Below are 15416 nucleotides of genomic sequence, written 5' to 3' on the forward strand. Positions count from 1 at the left end.
ACCCTCATGCAACGACTGAACAGCAGGCTGCATGGGGCAACCAGGCCGGCAGGGGGCGGGGGCAGTGAGAGGTGACCAAACAACCAAACAGCAGGCTGCATGGGGCGACTAGGCTGGCAGGGGGGGGGGCAGTGAGGAGTGACCAAGCTGGTGGGTGGGGGGCAGTTAGTGGTGACCAGGCTGACAGGCAAAGGCAGTTAGGGGTGATCAGGCTGGTGGGGGGGGGGAGGGGCAGTTTAAGAGCAATTAGGCAGGCAGGCAGAGGCTGTTAGGGGCGATCTGACAAGCAGGCAGGTGAGCAGTTAGGAGCCAGCATTCCTGGATTGTGAGAGGGATGTCTGACTGCCGGTTTAGGCCCAATCCCAGCCTAAACCAGCAGTCAGACATCCCCAGAAGTGTCCCGGATAGGAGAGGGTGCAGGCTGGGCTGAGGGGATCCCTCCCCCACCATGGACAAATTTCATGCACCAGGCCTCTAGTAAGTATATAAGTTCTTTGGTTTTTCTCTCCTCATCCTCCCACTCCCACATTGAGGTACGTCAGTCTGTTCCATGCGTCCGTGCTTCAGGTCTTATTTTGTTGGTCAATTTGTTTTGTTCATTAGATCCCACAAATTAGTGAGACCATGTGATACCTGACTTTCTCAGATTGGCTTATTTCACTTAGCATAATAGTCTCCAGGTCCATCCATGATGTCCCAAAGGGTAGGAGATCCCCCTTTTTTACAACTGCATAGTATTCCATTGTGTAAATGTCCCATAGCTTTTTTATCCACTCATCTACTGCTGGGCACTTGGGCTGTTTCCAAATCCTAGCTATTGTAAATAATGCTGCTATGAACATATGAGTGCATATATTCTTTCTGATTGTTGTTTTGGGGTATTTATTTATTTATTTTTATATATTTTATTGATTTTTTTTTTACAGAGAGGAAGAGAGAGGGAAAGATAATTAGAAACATCGATGAGAGAGAAACATCAATCAGCTGCCTCCTACACACCCTCCACTGGGGATGTGCCCACAACCAAGATACATGCCCTTGACCAGAATCGAACCTGGGACCCTTCAGTCCGCAGGCCGATACTCTATTCACTGAGCCAAACCGGTTCAGGCTGTTTCGGGGTTTTTAGGATATATTCCCAGAAGCGAGATCGCTAGGTGAAATGGCAGTTCCATTTTTAATTTTTTTGAGGAAACTCCATACTGTTTTCCATAGTGGCTGCACCAATCTGCATTCCCAACAGCAGTGAACTACTGTTCCCTTTTTTCCACATCCTCGCTAGCACTTGTTGATTGTTGATTTATTGATGCTAGCCATCAGACAGGTGGTAGTCATTAGTGTAGCCTACCAAAAGTTTCGCATTCTCTGACTTACAGAAAATAGTGGGATTGCACTTTCTATTCCTTTGCATTGAAGCACGATCATAGGATTTACTTGTCAGGGAGTTCATTCCTGCATAGAAGCTTCAAATAGAAGCTCCAGGAAGCAGCCTGTGATTTGCCACATTTTCCAGTCCTGACTTGGCAATCATGGATGTGTGGAGGTGGACATTCTCCGGTAGACCTGGGGATGGATATAGGGCAGCATGCCAGATGACCTTCAATGGACATGTAGCTGAGTGCAAAACAAATCTTAATTGTCTTAACCCACTGAAATTTTTGGAGTTATTTATCACTCCAAAATAATCCACATGTCCTCACTGATACAGTTAATATGTAGCTGGCAATCGGATGATTGGGGAAGTGGTAAATAAACAACTTGCATTTGTTAGAAGGTGATATTTATATTTAATGTTTCTTTTTGTTTTCAATGTCTTCTCCCTCCTCCTTCCAACTATGTCACACATATTTCCCAATACCCATGGCCTGCCAAACCAATTGGGACCAATTTTTGATGGCTTGTATGTACTCTCTCAGCCTGCAGTTCCTCACCCAGATTGTATAGGGTGTCCCTCAAAAATGTATACATACTTTAATAGCTAATAGCTCAGTTTTTAAAATTAAATGTATTTTAATAAACACTGCCTTTATAATTATTCAAAGTGTATATAAACGTTTTTGGGGGAACATCCTACATTTCTTCCCTCAAGCCAGCATTTCCTTTCTTGAAGAGTTTACATTTTTAAAGACAGGGATCCCTGAAAAAAAATCAATGTTTTACCTAAAATCTTTACTGATAAAGATCAGCTTTATGACCCTGTAGTGAGGAGTCATTAGTGAAGGTGGCTTTCTCAGCTTCCCCTTATTACCACGTTGGTGCCAACTGACTTGATATATATTTCAGACTGGCTCTGACATTAAAGTTCATAATCATCTGTTGGCTAATCCCATTCTCAAACCTGTATGTTCAGTATCTGGCTCTTATATTCCCGGGATGCTTGTTTGAAAGGATAAGAGGGTCAAGATAAGAAGTGGAGGTGGCACTAATAAGATACTTCCCTGGCAGAAGTAGCTTTTATACATAATCTCCCCTTGGATGAACATTTCCTTTATGTTAATAAGTTCCTCCTAAACATGCAGAATTGTCTCACATGATGGTGGGGGTGGGGAAATAAGTGAATGAATGTCCAGAGAACTACATTTTTAATTGTTCATACCTTGAAATGAAATATATGAATCGTTTGATTGGAATGCTTGCCTCCTAATATTTAGAAGGTGTTAGGTGAGGCAGAGGACAGTTGGATAGTGATGGAGAGACATTTTGGAGCATGAAATGCGGAAGGTTCATGTGGTGGACTCATCCAGAGGCTGTGGATTTGACAGAAGGATGTAGTACCTATCAGACAGAATGTGAGAAGGATGTGGGAGCCAGCAGCTGCCAAATTCCTGCTTTGTAATTTTTTAAGGACTCCTCTGTGAAGGTTATAGACATCCTGAAAAATCACCTTAAGTATCAAAAGCATTGATACCTACCGTAGTTTCCCTAAAGCAGTGGTTCTCAATCTTTCTAATTCTGAGACCCTTTAATACAGTTCCCCATGTTCCCCAACCATAAAATTATTTTCGTTGCTACTTCATAACTGTAAATTTGCTACTGTAAATATCTGTGTAATGTAAATATGTGTTTTCCGATGGTCTTAGGCTCTACAGGTCACAACCCACAGGTTGAGAACCGCTGCTGTAGAGCCTAAGACCATCGGAAAACACAGATATTTACATTACGATTCATTAACAGTAGCAAAATTACAGTTATGAAGTAGCAACGAAAATAATTTTATGGTTGGGGGTCACCACAACATGAGGCACTGTATTAAAGGGTCGCAGCATTAGGAAGGTTGAGAACCACTGCCCTAAAGAATACCAGCCTTGGCTGGGTAGCTCAGTTGGATGTGCCAAGGTTGCAGGTTCAATCCCCTATCAGGGCACAGACAGAATCAACCAATGAATGCATAAATAAGTGGAACAATAAATCGATGCTTCTCTCTCTCTTTCCCTTCCTCTCTCTCTAAAATTAATTAAAAACAGAATATTAAACATTTTTGATAACAGAATACTTTCTTGTAATGTTTCCTGCTCCTTGAAAAATGAATGCTGATTGGTTAATTGATGTTTACATCTTTCTCTTTTTAGGTGGTTCTTTGGAGCAATCAAGAGAGCAGATGCAGAAAATCAACTATTATATTCAGGAAATCAGACGGGTGCCTTTCTAATCAGAGAAAGTGAAAGCGAGAAAGGAGGTTTCGCCCTTTCAGGTATGAGCATTGTTTTGTGTGGTTTAAGTAAGGGTTTGAGAGTCTGTAGTCATGGACCTACTGTGTAAATATGAACATGTTAATTTCAAATTTGCCTATTTCCTTCTCTTCCTAATAGTACCAAAATTATATCTCCTGAGCCACTGCAGAGTAATATAAAAATTAGCATGAAATTTCTATCTACAGTTAGAAGTCTTCTGTAAGCAGTTTCAAAGACATGCACTCTAGATATGAAATAAAAAACATGGATCTGGCTGTGTTTTCTCACTTGTATTATCAAAGATCCTATCCTTCTAGCGAAGTAATAAGCAAGAAGCAAACACTACACTGTTGTCAAAATTGATCTTGGCATAATACATTTTTTTTTTGCATTTCATTTGTCTTTGCCTGATAAATGGAAAATGAATTGAAGTGCTGAATGCAAATGCATTTAATTAACTCCATGGCATGTAACATTTTGTCAAAGGTAGTTTTTCAGCTCAGAATCAAGTACATGTTTAACTTACACTGCCCTAGGAAAGAAGCACAGAGGACCTGGGAATGTTCTTTAAGAGTGACAGGTGCGTGCATGTCTCTGCTTTCAAGAACCTGTGCTTCTTGGTGTATATTCCAAGGCTGCAGAGTGTCCTTCTTGAAGACCGCTCCAGTCCGTCTCTCCTGTGAGACTTTCTCCTTGCCCTTCTCCGACCTCTGTATTGCCAGTCATTTGTGTTATTATCCCCTTTAAAGCATGCCTTTTATTTCACAAACTAGACGTAAACCTTTGGGAGAAGAGATTTTGCTTTCCTCTCTCCGTATTGCCCTGAAACAAATGTTTATTAAACAGAACGTCCGTGGGCCTTGCTGTGTCTGCCTGGCTCACTGAGCTGGGCGTCGGGACAGCCTGCACGGCCTGATGTGGAAACAGGCCCTGAGCTCCATGTACTGGGAACTCTGACTTGACCTGAACCAAGGCCAGACTGTGTGTGTTCGGTATCCATTGTCTTCCTCATACCTGATGGTCCCAGTATCAGGGCAGATGGATTAGAGCTGACGTGAATTAAGGGCAGCGGTACTGAGGCAGGCTTTTCAGGTTTTGTCCTTTGGTTTCTGTCGATTCTGACACCGAGTCAGTAGGGTATTACAGAATCATATGGATTCAGCACCCCCACTACCAGTTAGAGGATGCTGCTCTGATGACCATTCTTAAAATGTTCCCAAGTGTGATGTGACACCGACCTTTCTAATTTTGTTTATACCCAGGGCGATGCAATTTGCAGTGACTATAGGTGATGGGCATTAGCCACTCAGAGCTGATGCCCGACCATGCTGGGCCTCCATACCAGTCCACACCTGTATACACCCAGGTGACATAGTGAATGTTTTATTATGTATAATAGCTTTTTCTCTGACTATGAAAGTAATATAAACATTTTTATAGAGACAGAAAAGCTCAAAGAAGATTAATTTACAATATAACCTTTTGAATATGCATTTTAATACTGAAATACCTTCCTGTCAAGCTTTTTTTCTATGCTTAATTAACCTTTAAGCATATTAATTTAAACACACACACACACACACCCAGAAAAACACACCCAGATAAAACAAATTTATAATCTTATAAATAAAAAAGTAAATATATACATGCATGTGCATATATGTGTGTATCTATGTGCATATGTATATACACACATGTGCATCTATATGTATTTGTGTGTGTAATATGGATCTAGGATTCATTTTTCCTATCTCTCAGTATCCTGTGAACATTTTTTCATGTTCTTTATTATTTTTCTACATCAATATATTTAGAAGCCATATAACTTTCCATTGTATGGGTGTGCCACCATTTATTTAACATATTTCATATTTTATACAGTTTCATTATTTCACTTCTTTTGCTATTATAAAATATGACACAATGGACATCCTTGTAGATAAAAATTTGAAGATTTAAAGATTTCCACGGGAATACTATATTCAGAAAAAGAAAAACAGTTTTGAAATCTCAATGTCTAATGATAAGAAAAGCTGTAAGAGAATTTCTTGTAGATGTTAAATGCATCCATGTTTGTTATTTGCTTTTGCCAATATATACATATCAAATGAAGTAGTCATTATCTAGGCAAAAGTTAAATTAAACATATTGGATTAGCATTAAAATACAGAAGAGTAGTATTTCCATGAGGAAAACAAACTAAAAGTAGGATTAGCTGAATCATGTCTTTGAATAATGTCCAGGCTACAGTTGACTCTTTAAGTAGAGTATTAAGGGACAAAACAGCCTCATAGGCTTAGAACAAAATTACAAGGCTATTGGCTGTTATGTGCTGAGAATACTCCAGCACTTGCTTATGGATTTACTAAGCTTTGTGGGGCCTACTTGGAGACCAGCATATCATTATAGATTCTTTTTCAATGAAGTCAAACAATTTAGAGTCTTTCAAACAAATTATCTGATTGCTGTGTATTCACTGGGGGACACTGTAAATGCAGACCATTATGTTCTACTCAAAGGGAAATTCTCTTTTTAGCCAGAAGAGGGCTATGCAGGAGAAAAATGGAAAGAAAAAGGTCTTCAGTATATCTACATTACTGTAAAACAAACGAAGAAACAACCCAACTGCTGACTGTTGACTACCACTAAGGATCTTCAGAGAGACCACTCAAGGATTTATTTCTTAGTGCAGTTGTCTCCTTAATCAGTCAGAATTGATGGCCTTCAGTGTTGCTGACTGCTGTGTTGCTAAAGAAAGGCAACTATCTCTTTTCTGTCTCTTTCTTTCCCATGTCAGTTTTCCTTAGAAGCATTGTCTTTATTCCTTGGGCAGCCATGGCTTGCAGCTGTCAGGAAAAGGCTTATGATTTACTGAGGTTGGGAGGGGGCATTCCCGAACCAGCAGCCCAAAGTTGGGGTGGATGCTAATTGGATTGTGTGGTCCTTGCATGGCTGACGGCTGGCTCTTGTGAGGTATGCGTAGATCTCAGAAGAGAGTTAGGGCTCTGACACCTCTCATAATGGCAAGACACTAATTAGCTGTGAATTACAACCATGCTTTTGGATATTACATATTACATGTGGCAGCTGGAGAATCTGTCTTCATTAGATGCATGACAGGTAGTTTTAGTGGCTCTACTGTTATTTGTCATTGGTAGTGGATTATTTTTCTGATGAAAAATATAAAACTATGACTGCATGTGAAATGGTTTGGCTATTTCTTGACTTAAATCAATTAACTTAAAGGAAATTATTATTATTGCTGTTATCATTAATAATAATTTGGTGCTTGGCATCCTATAAGCATTTGTATTATTGTTTAAGGTATACTTTAAGGAAAATACATTTGAGGACTAAAATTGAGCTGCAGCTGAGTTTTTTAGAAGAAATTCTACATTGCACATTGTAAGGTTACTTTAGACAACCCTGCAGATTCATCTTCAATGAAACCTTCCCAAAAGTAAATGATAACAGATTGAATATAGTTGAAAAAAAAAACTACACTGAGGACATGAGGCAAAAAAGCTCATCAGCAATACTCAGGGCGATGCATCTAGGAGTGGAGATCACTTATTTCTATATTTGTTTATTTCTTCAACAAACTTTCAAAGGGCCTACTATGTGTCACTCCTTGATAGGTGAAAGGCAGCAAAGACAGCAAGGCCCAGGCCCTGAACTCAGGCTGCAGGAGGGTTATAACACAGGTCTCTTTCTGTGAGACAAGAGGGGGCAGGGGCCAAGTCCCCCAGGGGAAGTCGGGAAGGTTTCACAGAGGAGAAAGCATTTGGGTTCTGTACAGATTTGTGCTTCAAGGTAGCAGTGTAGGAACGATTAGTCCTGGTCAGGCAAGGGTGCAGAGTCGGGGATGTCTGGTGTTTGTTGGAAAGAAGGTTGGAAGATAGAGCAGCTGTGTGCGTGCGTGCGTGTGTGTGTGTGTGTGTGTGTGTGTGTGTGTGTTTTCAGGGCCTTGCATATCATGTTGAGGAATTTGGCCCTTATTCTGTAGAGGGATGTCTTAGGCACAAAATGACCTGGTGTGACCTCTGACAGCATGATGAGAGATTTATGGATAATAGACTGAGGAGGGGTGAGAGAGACAGACACAGTGGCATCACTTGCTGCTGTGTGAAATGACAGGCTCAAGACAGCAGAGTTTGTCAGCCTCTGCAGAGAGGGGCGATGGGACCCAAGCTCCGCGGGCTGCACCAGGGCTCTGCTCCAGCACAGGGTGTCCCCAGAAGCCAAAGGCCCCTCTGTTGCTCCCTTTTATCTTATGGGGCAAGTGTGGAAGTGGCCGTAGGACTAGGAATAAAAGTCCATGCTTTGGGCCCGGCTGGTGTGGCTCAGTGGTTGAGTATCAACCTATGAACCAGGAGTTCATGGTTTGATTCCCAGTCAGGGCACATGCCAGACTCAATTCCCAGTAGGGGGTGAGTGGGAGGCAGCCAATCAATGATTCTCTCTCATAATTGATGTTTCTATGTCTCTCTTCCTCTCTGACATCAATGAAAAAAATTTTTTTTTTAACTCTGTGCTTTGGTGCAAAGCAGTGTGAACTTGGATATCAAATATTTGCACCGTTGTTTGGAAATCCAGCACTGACAGGCTTTGGGCATTGTGGGAAATTGTGGCTCCTCCTTCATGGAAGAGGAAACCATGGGACCTGTGGGAAGCTGAATTCAGGTGCAGCCCCTCTTGCTGGGCATAGTCCAGTGGGCCCTTAAAGAGCTCCCAGGGTTCTTTGCTAGACAGTCCTGCTCATCTCCGTAGATGATGGCCTGAACCAGGGAAGAGGGGGGCAAATAGAGAGTAGAGAATGGAGGTGAGGAATACTTAGGAGATATGAACCAACAGGAATTGGTGGCTGATCATCTATGGGGCAAGATAAAGGAGAAGGCAGCATAGGCTGACCCTCAGACCTCTGAATTGAGTGAGTGGGGCAGATTGGTGGCTCTGGCTGGGAGAGATTTGCCGGAGGAGATGCTGTACAGGAGAGAGGAGCAAAGGAAATATGCTCAGAGGTGTTTGAGGCAATGGCAGGTGGACATACAAGTAACCAGTATCATGTTTTTGACTTGTTTCTTCTAATGTTGAGCAGAGTACTTACTCTGATAAATTTCCATTACAGGAAACAGGAAGGTCCCATGAAATATGCAGGACTTTTATAATACGTTGTGATTGCTATGAAGTGCCTTACTGAGAATATAAAATATACCTCTGTAGAGACATAACTTAATTTTTAAATAAGTATGCTGGAATTTTCAGAACCAAATAAATGTTTTATTCCTCACAGTAATAGGTTTCCAGTGCTCCAAGTATTGCACAAATGGTAGAAGTGTCTTTATAGAAGAGATATCACTGTATTTTAAAGGCCCTTAGCTGGGGCAATTACATGATCATTAAGGACATCTTCGATGCTTGAAAATGGCCAAAATTATCTGAAGCAACTTTCTAAGTAATCTGAATGATTAACCTAGTGATACCATATACTTTATAGCTTTGTAAGTATTTCTGCATGTCTTATAAATTAATTCTGAAAGCAATTAAAAAAGTAATGAGAAAAGCAGTAGCTTCATTGGGGAAGATGGATACCTTTGTGTGTTGACCTTATGTGTATCCTTCATGTTGAGCTTACATATTCAAATATTCCTTTATAATTATAAGTAACTCTCACCTTAGGTAAAAAATGTACTTCCAAACTAGATCATACAGTCCTTGAGCAGAAGAAAGATATTTTTATTGCTTCTGTTTCATGCTTCTCCTCTATCGCCATAGTTCCCAATATAGTTTATGAAGATAGTAGATGCTCTAACACTCACCTCTCTACCCTGTATTCCATCAGGAGCAAAGATAAGGCCATCATCACGTTCTTAACCTCTGAAGTCTGGACCATGTAATTCTCCTATTTGCTGTGTTTCAGACTTATTTTAGAAAGACGATTTCTCACCTTGAAAGTTTAGTTGTGTTCATGTAATAAAACTATTGTAGAGGAGGCAACATTGGTAAAGGATACCAGTTGCAGTGTGACTCTCTGTGTCTGCCTGGCACAGGGTTCAGACCCAAACTCACTTTCCACCAACCAGTGTCATGCCATTATGCCCCCTAACTTTTGGAGATCTGTTGATTTATGCTAATGTGATAGTGGCCCAATGTCAAAAAGCTGTTTGTTTCATTCTCAGTGCCCTGAGCAATTCATTCATTCTTCCATTAAACTTAATGTGGACATAGTGGCCACGAGAGTGTTCCAGTAACTCTATTACTATTAACTGTGAATATAAATACAATTGTGTATACTAAGTAGGGGCAAATATTAAATGGCTGGAAAAAATTGCTCCTTGAATTTATAATGCAGTGAAACTTCTATGGATTCTGGGAGCATTTTCATTTTTGGTTAAAAATGTTTTGCCTTTTAAAAAGTGCACATGCTGCAAAGAACTTTTTATGTTAATAACTCTAGTATCTCATATAAAATGTATTAAATTTTAAACATGTTGGTGCCATCTTACAAAATGCCTTTTAATTAAAGTCATAATTTAGTTGTGTTCAGCTTAATTGCAAATATCATTGCCTATAATAGCAAGTGGCTTTTTTCATGAGTTATGGTATATCCCATCTTTTCTTAACGTTGCTACTGATATAATTTATAATTTAAATACTCTATAAAGTTAAATTAACATTTTATTATATAGTACATATATTTGTGTGTGTTTCTCCATAAACATAGATGCAGAGACAAAGAATCTTTCACTCTAGGGCACTGGATCATGAAGAAATCATCTATCTTATTGAAAATCCAGTGGTTGAGCATCAACGTATGAAGCAGGAAGTCACAGTTTGATTCCTAGTCAGGGCAGATGCCCACGTTGTGGGCTCGATCCCCAATGAGGGTCATGCAGGAGGCAGGCTGAACAATGATATTCTGTCATCATTGATGCTTCTATCTCTCTCTCCCTCTCCCTTCCTCTCTAAAATAAATAAAAATATATTTTAAAAAAAGAACAACTACTCCCCTATAAAAGACTTTGGTTAAAAAAAAAAAGGAAATCCATGACTAGCATTTCTAGAGGCCAGAGTATTTTTAAGATGGTTGTATTCTGATTTTTTTCTTCTTCTACTTGTCTGTGAACACTATAAATTGACTTCTCTTTTGGCTTTGCTTACCTGGTTTTGCTTATTTAAAAACTTCTTTTTTTTCTGCATGAGTCTTTTGAGCTACTTGGAAGGAAGCACAGCAAAGAAAAGAGACATATTACTGCCCTTTGAATGTAATTGTATGATAAGCAATTCCAGATATAAAATAAATAAGTGGGATGCTGATAAATCATATGGAGGTCGGTGAAATTGCTACCTTTTTGTAATTCATGACATATTCTATTGTTATTTTTTCTACTTTATTAGCTGCCAATTTAAATTAATACTTTACTTGCTTTTTGTCCCATGTTATACTTCTGCATGAAGATAATAATCATGTGAGTTAGCATCCTCCTACTTTCTATTCTAGAATATACATAAGAGATACAGAAGCAAAGGAGCCCTTTAAACTGAGTCTATCAATCAAGAATTTTTTAGACTCTGGGTAAATACTCTTCTAACTTCAGGGCAAATGTAGGTCAACTGAATAAGTGGCTTGAGCAGGCTTTGACTTTTGCATCAGATCAGGGATATTCATGAAGGTGGGAGGATGCTTGGACCCGTGACCAGAGTGTCCCCCTGTCTTAAAGAGGCAGGGCATGCAGCTCCCAGGCACCCAGGCAGCCACTGCCCTCCTGTGCGGAACTGACTCAGTGATTTGAGCCTTCCCTAGGCATCCATCTGCAGCCTCCTCCTTTTCTACATCCAAGTGGGACAGCAGCTTGTGGCACAGTAAATGTGTTCGGGGTGGAAGGTGACCTGTGATGATAGTGTATTGCAAACTGGGTGAAGTTAACCTTGTAGAAAGAAGGAAACAAGAACTCTGCTCTCTAGTGATGTGTTTTCACACACTCTTCTAGTTAAATAAACAACTCAGAGTTACTGTCTTTGTCAGTTTACAATGCTCTAACATGATGTGAGAGACTGGGTAGCTTAAAACAGCAAACATTTATTTCTTGCCATTCTGGAGGCTGGGAAGTCCAAGAACAAGGTACCAGGAGAGGTTAGGACTCTCTTCCTGGTTTGTAGATGACTGTCTTCTTGATCTGAGATAGATAGAGAAAGAGATGGAAATAGAGATAGAGATAGAGTTAGATGATAGATAGATAGATAGATAGATAGATAGATAGATAGATAGATAGATAGATAGATGATAGATAGATAGAGCACACACTTTCAGTCTGGTCTCTTCTTATAAGAGCACTAATCTCATTATGACCCCCTAAACCTAATTACCTCCCAAAAGCCCACTTCCTATTATCATCACATTGGGGATCAGAGCTTTAGCAGTGTCTCACATGTAGAAAAAAATTTGGGATCAATGTTTGTTTACGGAAGGTTAAATTGTTTTAATAGTTTGCTATTGATTTTTTCCTTGTTTCACTGTCTATATAGAAAAGAAATTTTCAGAAATATTGGGAGGAATATTTTGAACAATTTTTTAACCATTCATTTGTTCATTGATTAATTCATTTGCCCATTCATTATAGAACTTTCATTTGTGTTTGCTATGTGGTAAAATTGTGTAAACAACTAACTATAACAAGCATTTATCATGCAGACAGAGCACTTATATGCAAAGTATTTTTTTCACTTTTCTTTTTTTTATTGTTTAAAATATTACATATGTCTCCTTCCCCCCATCCCCCCACCACTCCCACCCCCAAGGGCAAGCCCCCACCACCCCAGTGTCTGTGTCCATTGGTCATGTTAATATGCATGCATACAAGTCCTTTGGTTGATCTCTAACCCGCCCCCCTCCCCTGCCATTTGTCTCTGGATCTATCTTGCAAAGTATTTTAAGAAACCAGAAAAGATAACAATTATTTTCTGTAAGAGATTAATAAGGGGAGGCACTACAGGCAAATGCGACAAGTCAACTCTACACCTAATAGTGAGTAAAAAAGTAAATGAAATACAGTGTGCATGAAATGTACTTTTCTGTTCAGATAATGCCTTTTCTTAAGAACCTTGTTTACTTTAAAAGAGTAGATGATGCTCCTTAGATGAAAAATGAGGAATTATTTTCTGTGATGCGCTCTTGAACCCTTTAACAAGTAAAATGGAGATCTGTAAGATGTTCCTCCATTACCACTAATGTGCTTGAATAGCTTACAAGGTACAAGATTGTAAATACTATAAATGTGATCATGATAGATTCAATATGGGGTTTATTTTTGAATAGCAAGATAGTGACAAAACTGAGATTTGAACTCAGTTTTCTCTGGACCTTGGACCCTGATAACATATAAATTTAATAATTTCCAACTAGGAAAAAAAGGAAATGATTAAAAGAAGAGTTGAGCAGTGGAAGACAGGGGGAGGCAAAGTGAAGAAGGAAGAACATTTGGGAAGTCTTGGGGCTGCATTTTAGACTGAACAGGAAATTAAAACATGTTGGCCCCAGGAATGAAAATTGGTGACTTACAGGCCTTCCAGTCCCTCCTCCTTTGCACTGGCCTTGCACAGTTTCGTCCAGTGTATACTTCAGGGAAATAACAACTAAGGGTTTTCTTCTCAAGGCTGCCTCATTCTTAAATAAATTATTTAAGCAAGTTCTTTTTGTTACTCTAAGTGGAAAAATAGGTTACTGAAAAAGTACTGTAAAATTAATCCTAACCAGCATATTTCATATTTGTATAAACAGGGACATTGTCTATAACCTGAATACTATATGTGTGCATTTATTCTAGAACCAAAACACCTGTTGGCTTCAACTTTCTGCTCCCCACCCTTTATAACTTCTGGCCACTGGAGGGCTTTCAATCAAACATGTGTTTTCTCTTGTGACACATCAGGAAATAACATGCCATTATCGAATAAGTACAGTAAATCTTTGTTTTCAGTTTTCATGTCCCATGAATATATAGAAAGGAGAAGAATATCTGCTTTTAGTTGAAAACAAATTTATAATTTTAAAATATCTCTAGCAACTTGTTCTACAAATGAAAACATACCTGACTGGCAGTAATTTTACTTGATTAATGTCAAAAGCATGACCAAGGTTTAAATTTTCTTAATGATTTAGGTATAGAGTTTCTATGTGGTGATAGTTACACAAAATGTGTTCATTATGTAAAAAGTGAATGAAATGAATACAGTTCAATTTAATAAGTTAGTGGCTCTAATTTTAAACTATGTATTTAAAATGATATATGCATATTAGCTACTTTATAACTATCAGCATCATATCAATCATGAAGTTACTTCTAATGAACTTTAGAAATGTGTTTTGCATTGTTACTAGACACTTTGGCACAAGAACTGCAATCCAAGAAAGTATTTTGTTGTTTGTTGTCTTAAAAGCCTGTGAGTGGCAAGGACTAAATTTATTTTCCTACTAGAGGCCTGGTGCATGAAATTCATGCACAGGGGAGGGGGTCCCCTCAGCCCAACCTGTACCCTCTCCAATCTGGGACCCCTCACAATCCGGGACCACTGGCTCCTAACTGCTCACCTGCCTGCCTGCCTGATCACCTTAACTCCCCCCCCCGATGGTCTGGTCACCCCCAACTGCCCCCCCGCCAGCCTGGTTGCCCCCAACTACCCCCCCCCCCCGCCTGGTCGCCCCTCACTGCCCCTCTTTGCTGGCCTGGTCACCCCACACAGCCTGTTTGGTTGTCCATTTGGTTGTTTCGGTTGCAACAGTCACGTAGGCTTTTATATATATAGATTATCTAGGTTGGAAAGATGAGCCAACCCGAGCTTCAATTGGAGTTTCCCATTAATGGCATTGCAGTTTACAGTTGATAATAAACTGCAGCCTGCTTGCTTGGGTTTGGGTTCTTCCTCTTACTAGTGTTGTGGCTTTGGGAAAAATCATTCAGCCACTCTGTGTCTCAGTTTTCTCTTCTGCAAAATGGAGATGAAAATAGTATCTACTTCTTAATGATATTGTTTGGTTTAGATAGGAAAAGTAGAAAAGCACTTAGAACATTGCCAGGAACAAAGCAAGCAATATAAATATTTGCTGTTGTGATTAGCATTCAAACTGAGCAATAATGAACTGTAGGAAACTGGTTCCATGACCCTAGCTTGGTGTCATGGCATAACGAAGAGACTGAAACTACGGTCATTGCTTTGTGCGATGGGTGGAAGAAGACACTGGCTTTGACCTTTTCTCTTTGAAATTTGTGGTGTAGCTTCAGCATTTTTTTTTGAGTATTTAGGTTGCAAAAATGAGAGTTAGGCATGCTAATGGAGCTGCTATTGGAGTGGGAGGAATGAATGCTCAGTGAACAGAACAGAATTCCAAGTGTCAAGCACATTGCTCCATGTATAACCCACCATGTTTCCAGGGATGTGTCTTTGTCACAATCATGAGTCTCCAGAAATTTCACGTTTCAACAAATGTAGAAAAGCACTAATAGGTTTCATTAGATGTTTAAGTTCATGTCTTAGTTTTCTCTTTTAGAAAGTAGAAATCATAACTTTTCTCTACCACATTTGACTATATTTCTATAAAGCTCCTTACTAGAGTAGTAGCATTAGAGAATTTGAACCAGAAGGGACTTTCAAAAACCCTAATTTTATAATTGGAGGCCAGAGAGGGTAAGTTACTCATCCAAGGTAACACAACTAGTATGAGTAAAGATAGTTTCAAAATGGAATCTT

General features: G+C 39.6%; 1 protein-coding gene across 1 annotated transcript in view; it reads left to right on the forward strand.

Annotated features, from left to right (window-relative positions):
* FRK (fyn related Src family tyrosine kinase) overlaps positions 1-15416 on the forward strand; it is an 84490-nt gene that overhangs the window by 34864 nt on the left and 34210 nt on the right. The window contains exon 2 of the mRNA XM_079780355.1: positions 3570-3691. Within this exon, the coding sequence (XP_079636481.1) occupies positions 3570-3691 (122 nt within the window). The remainder of the gene's footprint in view (positions 1-3569; positions 3692-15416) is intronic.

Source organism: Cnephaeus nilssonii (assembly GCF_951640355.1).
Source record: "Cnephaeus nilssonii genome assembly, chromosome: 9".
Taxonomy (NCBI): Eukaryota; Metazoa; Chordata; class Mammalia; order Chiroptera; family Vespertilionidae; genus Cnephaeus; species Cnephaeus nilssonii.